The following is a 25,958-nucleotide window of genomic DNA, read 5'->3' as shown; positions in this document are numbered from 1 at the left end:
AGCTCAGACATTTTATTGAGTGGTTCCTTTCTAAAGAAAGAAGAATATCCAACCTTTAAATATTGAATTGTATTTAAATACCCATTTCAGCAAGAATTTGTTGGTACTTTGGTTCCCAGTGAAGCCATTAATACTAGCCAAAATCTGGTCACAAACAGTTCTGTGCTATAGAATTGATCTGACAGAGCTTGCTTCATATGGGCTGAATATGAGTTACAGGCAGCAGAGGGATACAATAAGTATGTGTATAAATTCAGTATTCTGTGTTTGCTGGGAGAAGGGACACACACACACACACACACACACACGTGTCTCATTGTTAATATTCATGGCTCATTCACAGCTTTTAGCAAGTGAAGTTGGTGAAGATGTGAATATTCAAAACCTTTTGACCATTTCTGGCAGTTGGCGTGGACGGGCCCAGCAAATACTTGTTCTGCAAGGCAAGGTGAGTTACTATTCTGGGTCTTTTTCTTAATCTATATGTAAAGTTATCTGTTTGGTGTTTAGAGCTGAGTGCAAACTTGCAAACACACACTGGGCCTCCATGTTTATTGAAATTATGACATTTAGAACATGGACATATTGCATAGTGCAGTCCTGCAAAATCCCACCTGTTCATTCACCTGTAGTAAGTATTTTTTTCTTCTTCTGATGAGCAAGTAAAATATCACTAGCTGTCTTGTTATCAATAAGTCGCAATCAATGCTAGGCAAGTAGGGCAGTCACAAAATAAAAGGCTAATATCATTCTGGAGTAACAGGGGAGGTAATTGTCCTGATCCACTCAGACCTGGTGAGGCCTCAGCTGGAGTACTGTGTCCAGTTCTAGTTGCCACATTTAGGGAAGATGTGGACAAATTGGAGAGAGTCCAAAGGAGAGCAACAAAAATGATCAAAGGTTTAGAAAACTTGACCTATGAGGAAAGGTTAAAAAAAACTGGGCATGTTTAGTTTTGAGAAAAGAAGACTGAAGGGGGACCTGATAATAGTCTTCAGCCATGTTAAAGGCTGTTATAAAGAGGATGGCAATCAATTGTTCTCCACATCATCGGAGATGTTAAGAACAGGTTAGGTCGTGCCTCAGCAGGCGGCTGGACTTGATGACCTCTCATAGTCCATCCTACCTTACATTTTTGTGATTCTAAATTTTGTATTTGGCTGGTAAGTTTTCATGATAGTGTTACAAGCATGGCATGATGCTATGATCATATTGGTAAACTCAAGCCTTAAAGCAAAGCTATGTGAAAACTTGACATGTATTTCGGGGGATTGGAGAAGGTTGGTTTGTTTAGAAAATACATTTTTTTAAAGTCTGATTTCTGCCTTTTAAAGTCTTGCAGCATCTAGTGCTGCGTAAGTCAGGTGCTGGGGCACTGTCCATAACCATGGGACATTTTGTTGTGACTGAGTAAGGGAGTGAATGAAGAAGAAAGATTGCTAGTCCCTAATTTATTTAATTTTTAATTTGTAGCCAGTTGCAGGAGCATCACTTGCTTGCAGCATGTGGCCAAGTATACAGAAATTATTTAATGCAAATAGATGATGAGTCATTTAGTGCTCAGATAAACAGGCATTAAAATAAACAGCTCTACAATATATTGAAATCTGGGGGTTGAGTTTTTGGTGGTTGTTTTTTTTTTTAAACGCACCCACCCTAGGAAATTGTGTTACATTAATTAAACTATTTCAAACTTCAGCTCCATTGGTGTTGGGAATCCTGCACTTACAATGAGGATCCTGGTCCAAGGTGGTTAGCAATTAACCTTCTAGTGACATCTTTAACTCTTCATTACTTCTGAGGGGCTTCATCCACCTTATTGCCACTTGGGAAATGGAGACAAGCTGCTGACACAGGACATAAGGCTTCTCTCTGGTTGTTTTCTTGTGTGCTGTCACTCCACTGCTGTTAGGTGCATGCAGCTGAACAGGGACTTTTTCACTTTCGTTGACTAAAACGGTAAACTCCAGCTTTTTCTGTGGCAAAATGGGTCTTCCCTCCTGCAGACATACCTTTCTCTGTCTGGTGTAGACATCTATGAATGGGAATTTGAAAGAGTGGGCCCTGCTGCTGTGCCAGTTAACTGTGATTTGTAATGTCAATAACTATATGACATGATTCTCCACTCTGAACCAGATCCGACCTTTGGATGTGATGTCTTTGACTTCAGTAGAAGCAGTGTATGCACAGCCAAGGCCATAATTAGGCCGTGAGTGTACTTTCACATTCTCCCCTAGGTTCGTGAGCTGGAGAATCAGTTGGGTCAGAGCAAGAGCAGAGCATCAGTGAATAATATTGATGAGGAAACACTGGCCCTTACAGATCCACGGAAGTTGTCAGCCCAAGAGAAAAACTTGTTACGGATTCGCAGCTTGGAAAAAGAAAAGAAAGAAGCCTTGGAGGTAAGGCACGGGGAGCTGCAATAGATTTGCATATAATACATTATATGTAAGGACTCTGCCTCCCTTTGTGTGGGTGCACTAGAGAAGGGATAGGGCACTGTTACACCCACCTGGGGCTAAATATAAGTAGGCTCTCAGTGCCCAGGTGTTGGAGAAGTGGCTAGCACTGTTGGATTCTCTAGTGGCCCCAACGGGTGTGGGGAAATGCCAAGGGCCATGGCAGCAAGATGTGCAGAGAGGCATGGGCTCCATGCAGTACAAAGGTTCAGCAAGTGCATTTCTCTATAGACAATCCCCACCACCAGTTATTAGAAGGCCTCCAGCTACCAGCAGTGAGGCTGAGAACCTCCTTCCCCGTCCCCACCGCAGTTCAGCCTTGCAGCTGGCGTAACCGAGCACCTAGGTGTACATATGCCTCTCACGCTTGGCATTGAAGATAAAATCGACATTCTGCTGCCCACAATCACATACCCCATGGGTCAGATTCTGCTCTTATACCAGTGGAAATGTGGAGTAACTTCATTGTTGTCTTCCTGTCTCAGGCACCATTCACAATAGTTGTTCAGAGTGGAACTTCCTAGTTCTAAAGGCAGAAGGGACCACTGTGGTCATCTAGTCTGATCTCCTGCATAACACAGGCCAGAGAACTTCCCCAAAATAATTCCTAGAGCAGATCTTAAAGAACAGCATCCTATCTAAAATTGTAAAAATTGTTAGTGATGGATAATCCACCACGGCCCTTGGTAAATTGTTCCAATGGTTAATTACTCTCACCATTAAAAATGTACACCTTATTTCCAGTCTGAATTTGTTTAGCTTCAACTTCCAGCCATTGGATCGTGTTACACCTTTTTCTCCAAGATTGAAGAGCCCAATTATTAAATAATTGTTCCCTCTGTAGGTACTTATAGACTGTAATTAAGTCAACCCTTAACTATCTCTTTGTTAAGCTAACTAGCTTGAGCTCCTAGAGTCTGTCACTATAAGGCAGGTTTTCTAATCTTTAATCATTCTCATGGCTCTTATCTGAATCCTCTCCAATCTATCAACTACCTTCTTGAATTGTGGCCACCAGACCTGGACATGGAATTTCAGCAGCGGTTGCACCAGTGCCAAATACAGAAGTAAAATAACCTCTCTACTCCTACTTGAGATTCCCCTGTTTATGCATCCCCGGATCGCATTAGCTCTTTTGGCCACAGTGTCACACTGGGAGCTCATGTTCAGCTGATTATCCACCATGACCCCTATGTTTTTCAGAGTCACTGCTTCCCAGGATAGATCCCCCATCCTGTAAGCATGGCCTACTTCCTTTGTTCCCAGAGGTATACTTTTACATTCAGCTCTATTAAAACACATAGTGTTTGCTTGCGCCCAGTTTACCAGTCTGGGGTTCCTCCAGATTTCCACTGGTCTTACTGAGATTGGAATCTGGATCAGTGTCTCCAGTGTGTGTGTAATATATAATTTTATGTATTTATATTGTGATGCTCTTTATTCTTCAGAGGAGGATGTTAATCAACATTGTAGTCACTTCAGTTACAGGGCAAATGGCAGATCAGGAGCACAGTGCTTCAGGTTGTGGTACAAAATTATAATGTGCTTCATTGCAAAAACTGAATCTACTTAAATCCCACCAGATTCCTGCGCACTGCCAGTGAGCGAGTGATGAGTGAAACATGCAATAACAATATAGCTATATTTCTATTTACACAGAGGCGAGTCACTTTTTGACTGCCAAGCCAGCGCACAGCTCTGGATTCTAAAGGACGTGTCTGCTTCCCTGTGCTCCCTTCGGTGAGAAGATGCATGTAGACTATGATATGATTGATCTCTTCTGTCATTTCACATTATTTGCAGAAACTCAGTGGGGAACATAACGCTCTCCAGAAAGATCATGAGGAGGTGAAAAAAAAACTGGATGCATCAAAAGCCAGGAACAAAGTGCTGTCCAATGAAGTGAAAGCTCTGAAAGGACAAATCTTAACGCTGCTGGAGAAAGGAAAGCACGACGATGAGCTCATAGATGCCTTACTGGTACAGTCTGACTATTGCAATCCCGCCCAGGCATTACAGGATTAGTGCTCTAGGTATAATTAGCGAAAATGAAGGCATATGACAACACAGTGGCCAAAACATACACTTAGGGTAGTTAGAGGCCTGTAAAATCTGTCTGTCAATCCTAGATTTAAGAATGATCCAAAACTGTTGCATTTTATATTGAATCGTTTTCAGACCCAGGTAAAGATTTAAAATTGGCACAAAGGGAACGGTGACACATTTGGAGGTGGCTATTGGCTGCACGTCTCATAAGAAGTGTCCAGCAGAGTTGTCATAAAAGGTGGAGACAGGGTTGTCTGGTAGGTAGAAAAGGGAACTGGGAAACAAGACTCTTTAGATTCCATTCCCAGCTCTGCTATTGACTCACTGTGTGATCCTGGGCGTTTGGTCAACGTTTGTCAGGAATGCTTACTAATTTTGGGTGCTTCAATTCTTTGTTGTCCAACTGGGGGGAGACAAAGCCAGATTCACAGAGGTGCTCAGCCACTTGCAGCTCCTTCTGACTTCAGCTGGGGTTGTAAGCGCTCAGTACCTCTGAAATAAAGGCCTAGGCTGGCAGTCAGAATCAGAGGACACTGAAAGTTTTTGTCCAGGGTCACACAGTGGGAATGGAATCTAGAGAGTCCCAGTCCTGTGTATCAGTTTCCCAACCTGCAAAATGGGGATAACAATAATACAGTAACTCCTCACTTTACGTCATCCCGGTTAACGTTTTGTTGTTACGTTGCTGATCAATTAGGGAACATGCTCGTTTAAAGTTGTGCAATGCTCCCTTATAATGTTGCTTGGCAGCCGCCTGCTTTGTCCACCGCTTGCAGGAAGAGCAGCTCGTTGGAGCTAGCTGGTGGGGACTTGGAACCAGGGTGGACCAGCAGCCCCCCATTAGCTCCCCTAAGTTCCCTGTGCTGCAACGCCCAGCAGACTATCAATTGCTGGCAGTTCAGCTGTCCCTCCCCCCCACTGCCATGTTCTGCTCCTGCCGTCTGCTTTGGAGCTGCTCCCAGGAGCCTCCTGCTTGCTGTGCAGGAGGGGTAGGAAGAGGGGTGCTAATGTCAGGATGTCCCCCTCTACCCCGATCCTTTATCCCATCTCCACAGAGCAGGGGCGGACAGACACGACAGGGCTCAGGATGGAGGGAGCTTGTTGGCAGCAGCTGCTGTCTCAACTTGCTGATCTACTTAAAAAGGCAGTGTACTTAGAGTGGGGTCAGCCTACTTAAAGGGGCAATGCGCCTCTCTCTCACACACATGGTGTGTGTCTCTGTCTTTCTCTGCCATGCTGTCTCCCCTCCCTCCATTTGTGGTGCCTTGTAGAGTGTGAGGCTACATTAACAACCCTTGAGGGCTCAGCCAAGTGCTAGTTCATCATTTAGCAGTAAGGCATTCCCTGGGAAATATCCCACCCTCTTCCACCCTCTGATTTCACCACCTCAACCAAGCTTCACAATCATCATTGCTGTGTACAGTATTACACTGTTTAACACTTATACTGTGTGTGTGTATATATATATATATATATATATGTGTGTGTGTGTGTGTGTATATATATATATATACACACACACACACACACACACACACACACACACACACACACACACACACACACATACATATATATATAGAGAGAGAGAGAGTCTTCTGTCTGGGGAAAAAATTTCCCTGGAACCTAACCCCCCCCATTTACATTAATTCTTATGGGGAAAATGGATTTGCTTAACATAGTTTCGCTTAAAGTAGCATTTTCCAGGAATATAACTACATTAAGCGAGGAGTTAACTGTACATTCTTTGCCCAGACCCCACCCCTTTTTAGTATGATCCTTAAGCAGTAAGCCTTATTATCACTCATTGTGTTGCCAAACACTTAACCTTACTTGTACTTGCGTACTGGCTCCGTTCACAGTTACACAACAGCCATGCATACCCTTCCATGCACCGTGCAGGGCTTTACAAGATCAAGGCCTGTGAGTACTGAATTATCTCGCTCTGCAGCATGTTGTGCTGCATTATGCAAAATGTGAAATCCTTGCAGTGGACAGATGCTGAAGGTACTTGACAGTCAAACTGGTCCCAAGACATTAGTAGAGTAGGAGCTTAGAATGTGGTGGACAAAATTTATCCCTTGAGTAACATTACTCGCTTTAATGAACTTACACCAAGGATGAGTTTGGCATGGTATGTTAATACTACAAAATATGGATTCTGGCCATGTATTGCACTACTGATACCAAAATGTGTGTCTTACTGGGGAATAGATTTAGATGGAAAATACAATTTTATGCATATTTAATGATCACTATATACAAAAAAGAACATACCATGTGTCGTTTCTGCTTCACCAGAACGAGCAGAAGCAAATGCATGAGATCTTAAAGCACCTGAGCGTGCAGGATGAGAAGAACAAGGAGTCCCAGCAGAGTCTAGGCCAGCATTTGAACAGCGAGACTCAGAAACAGAGCAGTCTCATAGGGCAGCTCCAACAGATGGTGGCTGAACGAGAAGCCAAGATTAAAGAGCTGGAGAAGGAGATGGGACTGCTCGCACTTCAGGTAAACCTAGCAAAATATATTAACTATAACAGCAGCTCCCTGGGGGAATTTTGTTCCCATTTCTAAAAATGCCCCTTTCCCCACTCAATCTGAGATTTCTGCTAGTTCAGAATACCAGCACTCAGCTGCTTCAATAGCTTCCACCAATGCCAGGGGTAATGTCAGGGAGACTTTCTCTGAGTTTCCTCCACACCCGTGTGACATTTCCTCAAAGCTTTTGGGCGGTGGAGATGGCATAAGTGCAAGTCACATCTAAGCCTTGCAACAGGATCATCAAAGCTGAGTTACAGTAATGAAAAGCCACATGTAAATACTATAAAAGCTGTGGCACAATGTAGCCAAAGTCCGGAAAACTCAAAACGTAGCGTGATATTAATTGTTAATTTGCAGTTGTAAATAGGGTGACCAGGCAGCAAATGTGAAAAATCAGGACGGGGGGGGGTAATAGGTGCCTATATAAGAAAAAGACCCAAAAATCGGGACTGTCCCTATAAAATCAGGACATATGGTCACCCTAGTTGTAAAGCAAGTCAAAAAGCTGCCTTGGTGTGAGATAAGGAGCAGTGAGTCCTCTCATGTGACTACTAATCTCTGGATTATTTTGCCAGCAGACTAATATAATAACAATTTCATAGCCTTCCTTGGCTATTGTGTTCATCTGCTTTGGGATGCCTATGCACTAGGATGGTCCATTGGTTAGGGCACTAACCTAGGTTTTTGGAGACTTTGGTTCAATTCCCTGCTCCACCAAATACTTCCTGAGGGACCTTGGGCAAGTCACGTAGCCTCTTTGTGCTGCAATTCCTCATCTGTAAAAATGGAGATAATAGCACTGCCTGACTTCACAGGGGTGTTGAGAGTGTCAGGTGCTCAGAAACTGCAGTGATAGGGAACCGTATAAGTACCCGAGAAAGAGAACTTGAAGCAGAATACATGTTAAGTTTGTGGACCAAGATTATGGTTTGATGTGAAACTCTGGAGTTTCAATTGATTCACTTAAATTTTTGTGGAGGTTGTTCAAACCTGAACCTCAAAGTGGAACTCCTGGGGTAGAAACTTCCTCTGATGGACAGGAATCAAAGGTTCTCAGGAAACCTTGTAAACCAAAACTCTGGGATGCATACAGCTCTGTCTGTAAGCAACCTATCAGCTCTGGATGCAGTTCTGGTCTGCTGCATTAGCACAAAGCATGATGGGCTTTCTATTTTGCTCCAGCAGCATCAGAAGAAAGAGACCACTGAGGAGGGCAGTTCAGATATTGCAGATACACCATCTTCAGAGCACTTAGAAGAGCAGAGTTTTACTCTAATCAAACCACCAGCATCGGCAGGCGATCATGTTGGAAGGATCGGGTCTGCTCAGTAAGAAAAACTTAATTTAAGTCTTTAAAATAGGTATGAATTATTCAAAGGAATACTGTCAGCCAGGCCAAACCACAAATGAAGCTTCAAGATGACTGTGGCAGCTCATTTGCATTATAAGGAAATCTCTTAATCATGTTATCACTTAGACATTTGTCCTGGGACACAGAAAGATCCACTTATCCACTGATATTATGCATTTGGCATGTTTATAGTACAGCTCATTCTCTCTCTCTGACTCAGATAATATTCCCATGGTTGGCTTAAGTGCCTTTGGTTTTATTCACTGGGAAAAACAGGGCAGCTAATGGGCAGGCTTCTGTAGGTGGCCTTGAAAATTAATATGAAACTCTGTTTTACATAAGCTATAAATCAGTTGTGTATTGTATAAATCGCTAAAGCTGCTTTGGGTAGGATTTCATCACGGAAATTAGAAAGATTTAAGACATCCAGTAAGATGTTTTCCTTGAGTACCCACCAACCAACCCTACCTAAGGAGCTGTCTTTTTGTTTACCGTGGTCGTTCTGCAACAAATACAGGATCTGATTCTCATTTACACTTGAGCTCCTTTACAACACTCTGGCAGTGTGTAAAGGTGCAATACAAATGGGAGTAAATTATGTTAGCACCCACTTAAAGGCTCCTGTGCTCTGCTAGTGTGGTACAAAGTGGCCTTTGTGCAGCTGAGACTCAGGCCGCCAGGGTTTTCATAAAATCTCCTTGCTCATGCACCTGTTGTAGTTGAAGCAAATGGGTTGTCATTAAATAAAACTTAACAATTTTTGTTGTGGATAGATTTGGGTCTGATCTTGCTTCCTTTGATGTCAATGGTAGGTTTTTGCATAGACTTTAATGGAAGCAGGATCACAATCTTTGTGTGTGTTGTGAGCATATTGCTTTGTACTGCCTTGTAGCTTAGAAAAGACTGAAAGGTCCTTCTGCAGCTAAAGCACTTCCCCTCGCACTGTTGGTACAGCCATGATTCCCATAAGCCGTGGTTTATTATGGAGTGGAAGGGTCTCCAGAGGTATGGCCCCTATGATTTTGATTCTCTCACTTGTAACTCCCCCAAACAAGTTTTCGTGCTTTTAGGTGGCAAACTTGTATATTATCTGCATATTATCCAAATTGCTTCAACTCTTTCTTCACAGGAGGAAGGCCACCAGTAAAATTAGGCTAAGGAAGCTTCTTTACTTTGTTAAGCACTTTATAAAAGCACCCAACTGCAATGCATTAACTTTAGCCTAACACACATGGCTACCATAACTATGTAAAGAAAACACTTACACCTCTACCTTGATATAACACTGTCCTCGGGAGCCAAAAAATCTTACCACATTATAGGTGAAACCGCATTATATCGAACTTGCTTTGATCCGCCAGAGTGTGCAGCCCCGCCCCCCGGAGCACTGCTTTACCATGATATATCAGAATTCATGTTATATCGGGTCACGTTATATCGAGGTAGAGGTGTATATGCCCAGGTGTGCACTGAACGAGGCCAAGCCCTGCAAGAGCCGTTGTTAGCTTAGTGGGCATTGCTCACTCCCTTACTATTAATATTTTGGTGAACAATCCTTTCCATTTATTTAACAAAAATTAAAAGTGGATCTTCTTTTACTTACAGAAAAGATCAAATGAAAAATGCTGTAAAGAGGGGATACAGACAACCTTAGGGAATTCCAAACCTGAAATACGTCATTTGTGCTCAGTTAGAGCACTGTTGTCATTATTAGCCTTACCTAGTCTTGGAATGGATTAACCAGCTGTCACCCATGAGAGATTTGTGCTTGTTCTGTAGCATTGTGGCTAACCGTACTCCTTCTGTTGGCGGCAGCCGCAAGAGGGGGACACATGATCACATGCACATAAGCTGGTCTGACATTCTGTCCAGTAGAGGGCAGTGATGAACACACGTGTTGTTGGACCACAAACAGTACCAGACCTAGGTCTTTAGTATGTAGAGCAGAGGTTCTCAAACTTCATTACACCGCTGATGTAGAGTTTTTTGTTTTCTTCCTCACAGCACTGTGTCTAAGATGGGACACACACTTGTAGAATCTGCAGCGACAAAGCCTTCGCCTCCAAGTAACAGTGTCACATCTGGGAGGTATGTTTACAGTCTTTTATATAGGTGTGGGGAGAATTCCATTGAAACCCACCAGACACAGACCAGCATACTCTTAGCTCTGTCTGCATCACCTAATGACCCTAAACGTAGTGAGAGCCCTGATCTTTGTAGCAGAAAAGCTCCTCTCTAGTTGATCACATCACAGTGTTTTGACTCAGGCTGGCTCTTGTTTGTGTTCTTAGTTTCTGAAAATAAATGCTGGGTTTCTATCCCACCTCCCAGTGCTCACGGTACAGGCATGAGCCCTAGAAATTCCTGTGTATGTCAATGGGAGAGAAAATAAGGGAAGCACATGATGGGGTACCTGGGAGATCTGTCTGGCTTCTTGCATCAGATTGCAAGGAAAAGAATGCAGATCCCCTGCACTAATGTTTGAAGCCTTTCTGTTGGGGAAAATCATTGCCAACCGAAATGCTGTTATTTAATAGATGGTCGTAGGTATGCCCAGTGCTTTGCGAATACAAGGACAGTCTCACTACAATGGGTTGTAATGCTGGGATGGGAGCAGGTGTTGGTGAGTAGATCCATGCTGGAAGGTTTAACAAAAGACCTGTGGTTTTAAGAGAGAGATTTGAAGTGGGAGAAAGAAGATTAGCCAGCGAGAGATGGGAGGCCCTTCCAAGTGAAGTCGCACAACTGTTTTATTTACATAGTGTAGGCTGGGTGGTGGTTGGAGTTGGGGGTGCAGAGATTGGTGGCACCTCTATTTTGTACCTTGGCTAGTAGGCTTAATCCCCAGGCTAGTAGGCATTTGGTACATTTTTCAAGCCTGTCTTTGCTTCAGTTGCTTTCAGTCACGGGAAATAAACCGATCCCTAAAGTTTTTGCTGTTTCTTAGGCTTGCTGACACCGAGAGCCCAGATCTGAAAGTGTTGCAGACGCAGATCACAGAATACAAGGCTCTTTGCCATGCTGCTGAGGTGGAAAGAGAGAGGCTCACAGAACTAGTCACTGTCCTGCAGAAAAGGTAGCAGCTGATTTTGATATTTCCCTTTGTGATATTATTATATCTAGTGGTTAAAAAATCTTTAGACCTACAGGCATTTGAAAGGCTCTGTAGTATGGAACCCAGCATGTCATCAGATATAGTTGGTGTGATATTTTGTTTTTAGTGGGTGCTTTTTGCTTTGCTCACCATATAATAAATTACTAAATTAATTATTATGTTCTTATTCTTATGTTCTAACTTTCTCAGTAATGCTTCTTTTCAGCTAATATTTCCCATGCATCGCTTCAATGTAATGGCGATGCTTTTTTTTGCTGAAAGTTTTAGTAAAACCCATTAATCTGAGTTATAAGAGGGTGAAGTAAACATACCCTTTGCTTTTTAGAAACATTTAAGATGCTTTTTTTTTTTTTTTGCACAGGAATAAAATCCAGAAGTTTTGATCCCCAGCCCTATGCTCTAACCCCCAGACTCTCTCTAGTATACACACTAAATTTTTGTCTGCTTTGTAATGCAGTAAGTTTGTTTGCTTTCTTTACTTATTTTACATTGACTATTGTGCGTTATTCCACTTGCCTATATTTTGGTCTGTGCATTCCACTGTAGACAGTTTTATATATAATTTCAAACTTTGAAAAGGTAGGTATCACTCACTGTTTCTTTACAGGCCAAGCCTGCAAACACGCACAGGCAATTGTACTCACACATGCAATCCCAATGACTTCAAGGGACTGCTTGAGTAGGTAAGGATAAATTTGTAAGTGTTTTCAGGATTAGGCTCAAATTAACATGAAATAATGATCAAAAACACCAGAGTCAATGAAATTCACAGCTAAGGTTGATGTATACCATGTAATGGTGACTCTGCAATTCCACAATCATCACACATTATCATGGGCTCTCCCAAGACTTATTGCAAAAGTCTCACAAAATTCACTTACAGGACCTCTGGATGATAATATATAGTTCCATTAATATTTTTACACACACGCTTGGGGGATAGGTTGCTTAAACTCAAGTAATGTAGATGAGGCTAAGGTCAAGAAAGAGCAATGGAAGTGGTTAGATAAGTGGAATTTGATGAGAGACTGCACAGATTGCCATGATATAGGACTCCATTGTGCAAACACTTAAACACTGAACATGGTACTTTCTGAAGTCAATGAGACTACACTCAATAGTAAATATTTGCAGGATTGAACCCTGATTTTGGAAAGGAGAACAGCTGGGGGGACTTGCTTTGAGTTATTCATATTAGTGGAGGCTGTTGAAAAAACGGATCAGTCCCTCACTTTCACCCCTTCTGTCTAATATGAGAACTAGGGGACACTCGATTAAATGAAAGGGCAGTGAATTTAGAACCACTAAAAAGATGTACTATTTTATGCAGTATGTCGGCAGCCTATGGAGATTCACTGCCACAAGAGGTCAGAGTCTTTCCTACTCTGGATGGATTGCTAAAGGAACTGTATAATTTTATGCTTATTATAACACTTTAAGCTATGCAAGCTGAGGGAGTGATAAAAATAACCAAATCTATTGCTTCAAGAAGTAAGCAGCGATCACCCCCAGAGGTCAAGAAGGAAATTGCTCTTCCTTTGTATAGCACTATACAATAGGTGAGGTTCATCATAGTTCTTCTTCGAGTGATTGCTCATATCCATTCCAGTTAGGTGTGCGCGCGCTGCGTGCACATTCGTCGGAAGATTTTTACCCTAGCAACCCCAGTGGGTCGGCTGAGCGCTCCCTGGAGTGGCGCCATAACGGCACCGCATATATACCTCAGCCGACCCACCCGACCCTCAGTTCCTTCTTACCGCCCGTGTCGGTCGTTGGAACAGTGGAGTGCAGCTTGCCTGTCCTCCGCTTCCCTAGCTTCCTCATAGTTCTTTTCTCTAAATATTGTACATAGTTGATATATTGCATTGACAGACTCGGCTGTGCCTCCGCCCCCGGCGCCGCCGGTGCGGGCGCCCCGTTCCATGGGCAAGCCGTCAATGCTCAAGCCGCCTGCCGGCACCGAATCCGACCGGCAGCGATCCCAATCCCGCTCTCGCCAGCGCTAACGCTCTCGACGCCGATCTCGCTCTGGGTGCCGATCGCAACGCCGCTTGCAGTCCCGGCACCGCTCGACTACGCGGCACCGGTCAGACTCGCGGCACCGGTCATTCTCCTGCTCTCCGACTCGTCACTCCCGGCACCGTTCAGGATCTCGGTACCGCTACAGCTGCCGCTACTCGCGAAGCCGCTCCCGGCACCGATCATGGAGATCCCGGTCGACCTCCCGGCACCGCGCTGGTCGCAGGTCCCGTTCTCGCTCCCGCTATTGCTATCGGGATGCCTCCCGGCATCGGTCGCTGCAGAGGCGGGAAACGCGATCCGTAGGCACTTCGGCACATGGGTTGTCGGCTCCGCCCTGGCCCTCCCGGTGCACCTCGGCCTCTTCGCATGCTGACAGCTACTACGTCAACGAACATGACCCTCAGGTCCCTTCGGGAGTCTTTCAGCAGTCCCATTACGCGGACCAGGACCCTCATCACTGGGGTTATTGGACTCCTTGGGCCTACCACCAAGCCCAAGGCGCTCCAGTGCCTGCCACGCGCACCGTACCTCACGAGCCACGCATCCCGGAGGCCACAGTAAGCCGCTCCCCAGTTGACACTGAGGTACCATCGCTCGTGGAGGAAGGTGATCAGCCTGCCCAGGAACCCCTGGAGCAGGAACCTTCCCAGGTCCCAGACGCTGAGCGGGATGCCATCGTTCCAGGTCTTTCTTCTTCTGCCTCCTCCCTGGATGAGGCGGTGGCGGGGTCGTCGTCTGCAGGTCCCCCTCCAATTGACTTACGGGCACACCAGGAGCTTCTTCGCCGGGTGGCCTTGCGAATGGACCTACAGGCTGAGGAGGTATCGGAGGTGGACGATCCGATAGTGACCATCTTGTCAGCGGACGCCCCAACCCGCATAGCCCTCCCCTTCATTAAGACTATCCAGGCGACTGCTGATACTTTATGGCAGACTCCGTCCTCTATTGCGCCCACAGCCAGGGGGGTGGAACGCAAGTACATGGTCCCTTCCAAGGGATATGAGTATTTGTATGTGCACCCTATCCCCTCGTCGTTGGTGGTCCAGTCTGTCAACGATAAAGAGCAACACGGCCAGCAAGGCCCGGCTCCTAAATCAAAGGAAGCCAGGCGAATGGACTTGCTTGGTCGCAAGGTCTACTCTGCTGGTGCCCTGCAGATCCGAGTGGCCAACCAGCAGGCCTTGTTAAGCCGTTACGGACATGACACTTGGGCTGAGGTAGAGAAATACAAAGAGCTCCTACCTCAGGATTCACGGCAGGAGTTCGCGGCCTTCGTAGAGGAAGGTAAAAAGGTAGCGCGCACCTCGCTATAAGCCTCCTTAGACGCAGCTGACTCGGGGGCACGTACTATAGCCTCGGGCGTTACCATGCGCCGGATCTCTTGGCTCCAGAGTTCGACGCTCCCTCCTGAAGTTCAGTACACCATTCAGGACCTTCCTTTTGATTCCAAGGCTCTCTTCTCCGAAAAGACGGACTCCAGAACCTAAAAGACAACAGGGTCATTATCTGTACTTCGGGGATGCATACCCCTGCGACCCAGAGGCGCCCGTTCCGCCCCCAGTTTAACCGGCCTTACTATATGCCTCGCTACAGGCAGGACTCTGGTCGGCGACGGGGTCGTGGAGGACGTAGACGACAGTCTGGCAACCAACCATCCCAAGGGCGAACCCCCTCTAAACCACCGGGGCCTAAACCATCTTTTTGAAGATGCGCCCGGGGACGGCGTACCAGATCTTTCTCCAGATCCCTCCCTGCCTTTTTCAAACCGCCTTTCCTATTTCCTCCCGGCGTGGGCCCGGCTGACCACCGATGCCTGGGTCCTACGCACCGTGGAACGTGGTTACCAACTACAATTCGTTTCACCCCCACCTTCCCACCCTCCTTCCCGGTCCCTCTTCAGGGACCCCTCTCACGAGCAACTCCTTTTACAGGAGGTGCATTCGCTCCTAGCCATCGGAGCGGTCGAAAAGGTTCCGGAGAGGGAAAGGGGCAAGGGGTTTTATTCCCGTTATTTTTTGATCCCCAAGTCCAAAGGGGGCTTCTGACCCATCCTCGACCTGCGAGACCTCAACACATTCATGATGAAGTTGAAGTTCCGCATGGTATCCCTCAGGACGATTATCCCTTCTTTGGATCCGGGAGACTGGTATGCCGCCCTCGATATGAAGGACGCTTATTTTCATATCGCCATCTTTCCACCGCACAGACGCTTCCTCCGCTTCACACTCGCTCACCTTCACTTCCAGTTTGCGGTCCTCCCCTTCGGCCTATCCACGGCCCCAAGGGTGTTCACGAAGTGCATGGCCGTTGTCACCGCCCACCTCCGTCGGCGCGGCATCTGCGTTTTTCCCTACCTGGACAACTGGCTCATCAGGGGGGACTTGCAGACCACAGTCCAGCATCATGTCACAGTGATCAAAGACTTATTCATGCGCCTGGGCCTGGTTCTCAACATAGAGAAGTCCACCTTAGTACCAACTCAGAGGTTGGACTTTATTGGCGCGACCCTCGACTCCTCTCTAGCCAGAGCCTTCCTTCCTCAACTACGGTTCCAGGCCCTTACACAGCTGGTCCGCGACCTGCAGGCCTCTCGTATGACCTCGGCCCGTGCTTGTCTCCGCCTCCTCGGTCATATGGCGGCTTGCACACACGTAACCCCGTTTGCCAGGTTCTGCCTCCGCCCACTCCAGCTGTGGCTCCACTCCAGATACCGTCCGCACAGGGACCCTCTGGATACCCTGCTCACCGTTCCAGCGGGTGTCCTTCAATCCCTGGATTGGTGGCTGACCCCTTCCCACGTATGTGTGGGGGTCCCATTCCATGCTCCTCAACCTTCCCTTTCCCTGACGACGGATGCCTCATCCCTCAGATGGGGAGCCCATCTCAGCGATCTTCGTACTCAAGGCCTTTGGTCGGTGCAAGAATTGAATATGCACATCAACGTCAGGGAGCTCCGGGCAGTGCGCCTGGCATGCCAGGCGTTCCGATCTCGCCTCCACGGCCGTTGTGTCTCAGTCTTTACGGACAACACAACGGCCGTGTACTATATCAACAAGCAATGCGGGACCCGCTCTTCCCCCCTCTGCCACGAGGCGATGCTACTGTGGGAATTCTGCATAGCCCACTCGATACATCTGATAGCGTCATTCCTTCTCGGCGTCAAGAACACCATCGCGGATCGCCTGAGCAGGTCCTTTCTCTGCCATGAGTGGTCGCTGAGAGCGGACATCGCTCATGCCATTTTCCAACGGTGGGGATTTCCCCACGTAGACCTGTTTGCATCCCGATCGAACCGCAAATGCCACGAGTTTTGCTCTTTTCAAGGCCTGTCACCGGGCTCTCTGTCAGACGCGTTTCTCCTTCCATGGACTCGTCATCTGTTCTACGCCTTTCCCCCGTTCTCCCTCATACACAGAGTCCTGTTGAAGCTTCGACGGGACAAGGCACATCTCATCTTAATCGCACCAGCGTGGCCCAGGCAACACTGGTTCACCACACTGCTCCGTCTGTCGGTAGCCAGCCCAATTCCTCTGCCGCTTCACCCGGATCTTATAACACAAGATCACGGCGCTCTCCGTCACCCAGATCTGACGGCCCTCCACCTCACGGCGTGGCTCCTGAGTGGCTAGACCAGTCGGAATTGCGCTGCTCTGCTCCCGTGCAGCACGTTTTATTGAGCAGCAGAAAGCCTTCCACTCGATCTACCTACATGGCCAAGTGGAAGCGCTTCGCTTGCTGGGCTCAAGCACGCGACGCTATTCCTTCAGAGCTTCCGCTTCCAATGGTCCTTGACTATCTCTGGTCGCTAAAACAGCAAGGCCTTGCACTGTCCTCCATAAAGGTGCACTTAGCAGCTATCTCTGCTTTCCACCCTGGTGAGGGAGGGTATACGCTGTTCTCTCACCCGCTGACTACTCATTTCAGAAAGGGCCTTGATCGTCTCTACCCCCAGGTGCGCCATCCGATTCTCACCTGGGACCTCAATCTGGTCCTCAGCAGGCTCATGTCCCCACCTTTTGAGCCGCTGGCCACCTGTTCCTTGCTGCACCTGTCACTCAAGACGGTTTTTCTAGTGGCTATCACATCAGCCAGACGGGTCTCTGAGCTCAAAGCGCTCATGGTGGACCCACCGTACACCGTTTTTCATAAGGACAAGGTGCAGCTACGTCCACATCCGGCATTTCTCCCGAAGGTAGTGTCCGCGTTCCACAATAACCAGGACATCTTCCTTCCAGTTTTCTTTCCAAAGCCTCACGCGTCCTCGCGGGAGCAACGACTTCACTCCCTTGATGTTTGTAGGGCGTTGGCTTTCTATGTTGATCGGACAAGACCGTTCCGCAAATCCCCGCAACTGTTTGTGGCAATTGCTGACCGGATGCGAGGTTCTCCTGTCTCGTCGCAGTGAATCTCCTCATGGCTCACAGAGTGCATACGCCATGTTATAACTTGGCTAATGTCCCCTTGGGCCATCTCACCGCCCACTCTACCAGGGCCCAGGCGTCCTCCGCTGCCTTTCTGGCGCAAGTACCAATACAAGAGATATGCCGAGCGGCGACCTGGTTGTCCGTTCACACTTTCGCCTCTCACTATGCCCTGGTCCAACAGTCGAGAGATGACGCAGCCTTTGGCTCTGCGGTCCTGCATTCCGCCACGTCTCACTCTGACCCCACCGCCTAGGTAAGGCTTGGGAATCACCTAACTGGAATGGATATGAGCAATCACTCGAAGAAGAAAAAACGGTTACTTACCTTTGTAACTGTTGTTCTTCGAGATGTGTTGCTCATATCCTTTCCACACCCACCCTCCTTCCCCACTGTCGGAGTAGCCGGCAAGAAGGAACTGAGGGTCTGGTGGGTCGGCTGAGGTATATATGCGGTGCCGTTATGGCGTCACTCCAGGGGGCGCTCAGCCGACCCGCTGGGGTTGCTAGGGTAAAAATCTTCCGACGAACGTGCACGCGGCACGTGCACACCTAACTGGAATGGATATGAGCAACACATCTCGAAGAACAACAGTTACAAAGGTAAGTAACCGTTTTTTTGACAACTTCTCATGAATCATTTGGTATCAGCCACAGCCCTAGGTAGGATACACCATTGGTCTGATGCAGTTTGGCAGCTCCTGTGGTCTTGTGTGAGATTTTCTGATCAATCATTTAAAATGCTGCATGGGATAACTATGAAGTAAAGACATGTTCCCACTGAATGACCTTCAACAGCTCAGCACTGCATGCTGCCCATTGACTGCATTCTTAATACCATCGCTGTGTAAAGTCTCATGGTGTCTCATTGCCTTCAGTCCCATGCACATTTTTTCAAAGTACTTTCTGGTGGCTGAGCTAATAAAAGGCAACATCCAGGAGTGGGTCAGTGAGGTTTTGTGGTCTGCAGCATGCAGGAGGTCTGACTAGATCAGGGGTAGGCAACCTATGGCACGGGTGCCGAAGGCGGCACGTGAGCTGATTTTCAGTGGCACTCACACTGCCCGGGTCCTGGCCACCTATCTGGGGGGCTCTGCATTTTAATTTAATTTTAAATGAAGCTTCTTAAACATTTTAAAAACCTTATTTACTTTACATACAACAATAGTTTAGTTATATATTATAGACTTATAGAAAGAGACCTTCTAAAAATGTTAAAATGTATGACTGGCACGCGAAACCTTAAATTAGAGTGAATAAATGAAGATTCGGCACAGCACTTCTGAAAGGTTGCAAAGCTCTGGACTAGATGATCATGATGGTCCCTTCTGGCCTTAAAGGCTATGAGTTTCTCTTCATTTCAAGGAGTTGCTTGTGGAAATCTTCGCTATTTACATAGGAGACCAGAACAAGTAAATATCAGATAATGCTGTTAGACCATTTTTACTACTTTGCTTCTATGCTAGTCCAATTTATTAAAAATAGAAGCAGTTTGTTACTGATACAATTATTGGTCTGCCATCAACAACCTGCAACATCAGTGGTTATTTGTATGGGAAGCTTACAGTGGTGTCCATTGCTGAGGGACCTGGGCAACTTCCATCAGTAAAACAATTCTTTAGAATGTATAACTGAACCCCATGCTCATTAGCTAACTCCATCTTGCAAACATGGCTGATGCCTTTTGGACGAATATCTGGAATATCTGCCCTTGGGAGACTAGTGCATGCATCCATTCATCTTATTGTGAGCTGTGCATCCAAGGGCAGAATTTGAAACTAACACTGGACAGTATGAGAGTCCTGATAGCCTGAGTATAAAAAATCGAACCACTTGTTTTGAACATCAGGGTGGTCGAAAGCAGTGATAAAGTTTTGGAAGCTGAGAAGAAGCTTCAAGAAGAGCGACGTCGATCAGTCATTTTGGAGCAGCATCTTGAAAAAATGAAAATGGATGCAGGGAAGAATGCAAACAGCCAGAAACCCCTCCCGAGGAACAAAACAGGTGAGGAGCGGCATGGTATAGGGAGTGCCAGGGAGTGTGTCACCTAGTCAGCTTCCACATTTGGCAGCCAGGAGATGTGAATAACATCTAGAACCCCGAGCTTGTGCAGACTTATACGTGTGCTTAACTTCATGCACTCAGTTCTGTTGAAGCCAATGGAACTACTAACAAAGAAATTCTGGCCCCGCTTGGGGAGTTTGCCATTGACTTCAGTGGGGCCTGGATTTCACCCACAGTATGCAAGCCTTGGTAGGATCAGGGCCTACAGAAGAAACTTGAAGCTGCTATGCACTGCCACCAATTCTAGCACTGTATTCTCTCTGCGCTTTTGCTTGAAAGGTTCAGCTGAAGGTTAAATTGAGAACAGAATTAAATGATACATCCCAATTTAAGGCCTGTCAGTGTCTATGAAAAACTATTGCTGGTCTTGAAATAATTAGATCCTGTGTCATTTATTACCACTAAAACATGATAATCTGCTGCTATAAATTTGAAAGCCTCACTAACATAGTTAAAGAAGCAAAGCTCATTGTGGATTGTAAAATTTTTATTTCCTTGATTAGATTCATTTATTGCTTATGGACTAATCCTATAAAATGTCTAAAAACAATAAAACTATATATATTCTTATGGAAACTTTTACAATAGTTTCCCTTTTTGTACATACTTGAAATATATAGAGGATGTTACCAGGGATCAGAACGTCTCTTTGGTAAGGAACTCCTCTCCTTCTTGCCTAACTGGTTCATTATGTTCACTGGACATTGTCCATCTCTCTTCTCTCCCTACACACACTTCCTTTTGCTCTTTAGGCCTGGAGTAGTTTGCTTGGTTTTGATGGAAGGGAGAGATTCTACTGCGGCCATAGCACATTTCTCTGCAGTTCATCTGATCTGAGTGTGGTGTACTTGGTCAGGTCCATATTTAGCTGAGAGAGCTCTAAACGGCACGTCTATGTGATGCAGGGAGTGGTGTTGGTTATTCACTGGATGTCGCTCTTTTCCCTCTGAGTCCATGTCTCCATAAACTATTAGAGTGGATTGTGGTGCTGAAGGGGCTGTCTGTCAGAGGAGATATAAAACAGAGGTCCTGACCACTGGTGCCCTTAGATATATTACTATATGCTACCCACTTAAATTTCCCCTGCAGTCACAAATAGAGATGGAATCTGCTCTTCCTGTCCTAAGCTATTTTATCCAGTTATTGTGCTATGTTACCGGTTCTGTGCTTCACCCCAGAGCTGTCGGCATTTCATACTTGGATGGAGCACAGCCTATGTATATCAGTTTGCAAGGCACTTTGGGATGAAAGGTTCTGTGTATATTAAAAGTTAGCTCATTATCACTGTATACTTTGGGATCAAATCAGCATTCTGTTTAAATAAAGACTAGTATCATTGCTATTAAATGACAGGAATTGGTACATAAAGGTATTGAAATCAATGGGAACAGGGACCCTAAAAATACCTTTAAGGCTCTGGGTCTAAGTCCATAACCTGAATGGATTGCAACCCTATTCACCAGAGTCTGTTTTTCTTGTTTGTTTGTTTTGTTTTCAAATTGTTCTTGGGCCCTCCTAGTGATTCAACACACTCTGGAGTTTCTATAAGCAGCAAATCGACAAATCCTAAAAATACCCCTTTAGTGGAGAACTTAGTTTCTCCTAATGGCGTTTCTGCCAGATAATTCAGGAAAACCAACTGCATAAAAGAGAGACTACAGTACCCATTAATGTTCCCTTTCCTTTCTCAAAGTGCTTAATTGGGAAGGGCTGATCTAATTGTAAATGTTAATGTTTTTATTCTCTCACAGGCAGAGAATTTAGGTACTAGTGCTAGCAGAGCATTGTTGGTATAATACAAAAGCAACACATTTGTTTGTCTCGAAAATTGCTCCTGTTTTTGTTTTGTTTTCCTTGTTCAAAGAAAAAAAAATGGAGAGCAGTTTGCTGAGTAAAATCCAGTGAGGATATAGGTAATGACTGTCGTGTTTGCTGATCAGTTCTCTAAGATAAGATAGCAGGACAAAGGCACCTTCTCCATTGGGCAATGTAACCATTTTTTTTTCATGTATTTTACTTCCCTCCCCACTCACCAATTTGCTGCACTTCCAAAAGGAAGGATCAAGACCTAGCACCTTTCAGAATTGCTTTGGCAATGAGTTTTCCTGTCTATTTTAACTGTTGGGAACATTCATGTTCATACAGGCCCCAGTTCAGGAAAGCATGTAACTTTAAGCACATGCTTAAGTACTTTCCTGAACTGATGCCATAATTGCTTTCATTGCGAAGATCCCAAAGTGCTTTATGAAGCCGGTCTCTGTGTTTAACACACCAATATTGATTTCTCTCGGATATTTAGAGAGCACCAGTCACTGTAGTACTGAGTGAAATACAGTTTCAAGATAAGCTTAAAAAATAATCACATTCCGTTCACACCTTCCAGGGGTTTGGACACTTGCACATTATTTTATATAGAATAATTTTATTCTTCCTTCACTCTCTCTCTCCACTCAACTCACCACTGATCATGTTTACAATTTCCCTGAAAGGAGATTACAGAAATCTGCCCTATGTGTTTACATTAAATGAATGCATGTGCTCAGACTGACCAAAGCTCTCCTGTTATTTATCCTCCATCTCCTGAGTTCTAAGGTAAAGCCGTGTGCTGTTGACTGCAAAGAACTGCCTTTGTCCCGTAACAGAACTCCATGCTGTGATTAAATTTACAGGTCAGTCTGCAAATAGCTCCAGACATACCTTGACTGCGAGCGATAGGAAAGATCTCACTGCAGCGCAGCTCTCAGAGGTGCCACTAAAATCTCAGATAGAAGAACTGACTACAAGGTATGGCTTTTCTTTTCATGTTCTGTATCACTTTCAACTTATTTGAAATGGGGCTGAAATTAGCCCATCCTCATGTAGATTAAACCAACCCCACTTTTAGGGTCACGATTCTCTGGGCCACATCCTCAGCTGGTGTAAATCTGCTCCAGTGGAGCTTCTCTGATTTACCCCGTGCTTTTGTCTTCGTTGGCGGGACTCTGACAGCAGCATAAGAACGGCCATGCTGGGTCAGACCAATGGTCCATCTAGCCCAGTGTCCTGTCTTCTGACAGTGGCCCGGGCCAGATGCTTCAGAGGAAATGAACGGAACAGGGCAATTATCGAGTAATCCATCTCCTGTCATCCACTCCCAGCTTCTGGCATCAGAGGCTTAAAATCTCATACTAATTATACGAACACAAATTCAGGAATGCTAGGTAGACATAAACCACAAAGAAGAAAGGAGCCTTTTATTACCCATTGATCTGATGCATGTTAATGGAAGTTGGATGTTTGTCACTGGCAAAATAGTTCTCGGCGATATCAGGGTAAAGAATCCTGACTTCAGAATATCCCCCTTTGTATCAAGGGGATGGAAAACAAATGCTTAAAAGCCTGATATTTCTCACTCCTGTTGTAAGATTCCCAGACAGCATGTGTCTCTATCCTTGCGGCTGATGCACAGTTCCCGTTTGCTCCAGCACGCCGCAGCTGGAATGAAAATTTCCCCTTTGCATTCACATAGGCTTACGATCCAGCTGGATGAGAATGAAGCCTTGAAGACCGCCCTGGAGAGCACTGTGAACATGAAAGAAGAAGACTTCAAATTGTACCAAGAGACAATGGGCCAGGTGAAGGAGATCTTCCTACAAGCTTTGAGGCAGCAGAAGCAAGAGAAGAATTAAAGCAGGACATTCAAAATACTTTTAGAGTGCAGCGGCGGGAATCCAACGATGGCGCCAGTGATTTGAAATGCAGCCGAGGTGTCGTCATGTAGCTATTCCCCCAGATTGTTTTATTTCCTTAGCACTTGCAGGAGAGGGTGAGAAATATTTCAGCCAATTCCTGGCGGTAAGAGTCAGCAAGAAATGGGTTCTCGTAACCTTTTAATACTGTCCATGCAATTGTTTGCACACTATGGAGCGTCAATGCTGGAGTCCTAATATGGGCAAAACTCCCATGGGTTGCAGTGGGAGTTTGTTGAATCAGGCCCTATATCTGAATGCTACTCTGTTTATGTGTAAATATAGGATATTTTTCACCATACTGAGTTCATCCTCAAGTTCTGCTTTATGAAACCAGGGGGGCTAAAGCTAAGTTTCTTTAATTAATTTAAGTGGCCAGAAGCAGCACACTGATATTTATCTAAGGTGGATTTTTTTAATAGCACTCATCACTGTGGTACCCATGCGCTGAACAGGTCGGTTAGCTCTGCTTGCCAGTGTCTGCAATGAACTTGGCATGGAATTTGCTCTTTGCCTGTCCTAGGCTCTGAGTGCTCTGTTTGTGTTGGCTGTGGCAGGATTGCTTCCGCAGGTAGGTGGGGCTTGCAGGTTACCGCTAAGATCAGTCAGACTTGCTTCAGAGTAATCTCTGCTAGCTCTGGGCCTCAGCTGAAGAACCGTATTGCTGCTCTCACACATTTACCATGCAGTTCAGCTCTTGGTCTCTCTTGGAATCAACAGCAGCAAAGACACTGAAAAAAACCAACCACACTGGTGGTGTCCCTCTAATTAAAGTGACTAGGAGTGACTAGTGTCTCTCTCCAGTATCCTTGTAGCCTGGCACTGTAGTCAGCAAGACAAGTGACATCAGCTGCAAGCCAATTAGGCATCAACAGGCAGCCTGCCAGCATGGAGCCAACAGAAGAGATTGCCAGCAAAAGCGGAGCATGGGAACTGAGTATTAAGTGGCTTTTGGAGGGCGTTGCTCTGTTTCTTAACATTCAAAGCCTTTCTTAAAAGCAGCTTCTCTTCCCTTTCCCATTAGCTTGCACGTCTCATTTTGATTAAGTGTTTCATTCCACGGGCATGAAGGTTGTCTAACGCTATCCAGAACAGTAGGTGAAAAGAGGATTCACCATCATGCATTTCAGAAGCAGGCTACAGACTCACTTCTTCATCCTGGGATCAGGTTCTGATTCCACTTACCCTGTTGTAAGGCTGGAGTAACAAAAGAAGGCAATGCAGTTACTCCAGATTTAGTGAGATCAGAGTCTAGCCTCTGGTCTCCAGATCTTTTGGCTGGCATCAAAAACTCACCCCTGAGAGAATTTTCCAGAGTTCCCTAAAGGTTGCAGACCCTATGAGGAGAGCTCAGCTTTAGGGAGAATCCCATTTTTCCCCAACTCAAAGACCTAGAGAGGATATTCCAAGAAGAACAAATACAAGTTCTTATCAGTGTGCCAACAGCATGTATTGTTGATCTTAAATAACTTGGACCAGATCCTCAGGTGGCATAAGTCAGTGTAGCTCCCTCGAAGCCACTAGAGCTATGCCAGTTTATACTTGCTTAGTATCTGGTCCCACAAGGCTGAGTCAGATTTCCAGACATGACCACCAAGAATGTCCAGCTGCGGGTACAATGTCTCTTTTACTGGTGTTTGACAGGGCTGCCCGTGGGAGCCAGGTGAGGTCACTCAATTAGGGTGAACTGCAAACAGAACGGGGCAAACCAACCCCAGAGGCTGGTGGTTATTCCAATACTTAGGTTTACCAAGCCAGCACAGAACAGCTTCTACAGTACCTCACTGGTTACTTATAAGTCCAAACACTGCAGTTCCCTTAAAGTGCCCAGCCTCAGGCCCCCGTCCAGACACACCTGTCAGATATGATGATGATTACTGAAAATCTTATCATATAAAAGAAAAGGTTCTTCCAGTCCCAAAGGATCAGCCACATACCCAGGTCGAATTATAACTTAGATCTTACCCAAAATACACGCTACAGCCAATTCTTATTAACTAAGCTAAAATTTATTAAAAAGGAAGAGAGAGTGTGTTGGTTAAAAGATCAATATACAAACAGACTTGAATTCAATTCTTGAGGTTCAGATACATAGTAGAGGTGAGCTTGTAGTTGCCAAAAGTCCTTTTAGAAGTAGTCCATAGGTTATAGTCCAATGTCCATATTCAGGCTGACTCCAGTCAATGACTAGGGATCTCCATCCTTATGGCTT

The 25,958-nt window shown here is 45.7% G+C and overlaps 1 protein-coding gene across 5 annotated transcripts in view; it reads left to right on the top strand.

The window, feature by feature from the left end:
- The window catches only part of CCDC13 (coiled-coil domain containing 13), a 40,222-nt gene extending 14,737 nt beyond the window's left edge, over positions 1–25,485 (top strand). For 3 of the 5 annotated variants that reach the window (XM_045007495.1, XM_045007496.1, XM_045007497.1), the window contains exons 7-16: positions 344–448; positions 2,238–2,402; positions 4,263–4,439; positions 6,807–7,013; positions 8,229–8,374; positions 10,402–10,485; positions 11,345–11,473; positions 19,804–19,958; positions 22,688–22,802; positions 23,527–25,485. In XM_045007495.1, coding sequence (XP_044863430.1) covers positions 344–448; positions 2,238–2,402; positions 4,263–4,439; positions 6,807–7,013; positions 8,229–8,374; positions 10,402–10,485; positions 11,345–11,473; positions 19,804–19,958; positions 22,688–22,802; positions 23,527–23,686 — 1,443 coding nt within the window. In that variant the 3' untranslated portion in view covers positions 23,687–25,485. The remainder of the gene's footprint in view (positions 1–343; positions 449–2,237; positions 2,403–4,262; positions 4,440–6,806; positions 7,014–8,228; positions 8,375–10,401; positions 10,486–11,344; positions 11,474–19,803; positions 19,959–22,687; positions 22,803–23,526) is intronic. The other 2 variants (XM_045007498.1, XR_006577370.1) reach the window with 2 other exon arrangements.
- The last annotated feature ends 473 nt before the right edge of the window (positions 25,486–25,958 follow it).

The sequence above is a fragment of the Mauremys mutica genome, chromosome 2 (genome assembly GCF_020497125.1).
Source record: "Mauremys mutica isolate MM-2020 ecotype Southern chromosome 2, ASM2049712v1, whole genome shotgun sequence".
Lineage (NCBI taxonomy): Eukaryota > Metazoa > Chordata > Testudines > Geoemydidae > Mauremys > Mauremys mutica.
The sequence above is the reverse complement of the archived record's forward strand: the minus strand, read 5'-3'. Positions and strand labels throughout refer to the sequence as shown.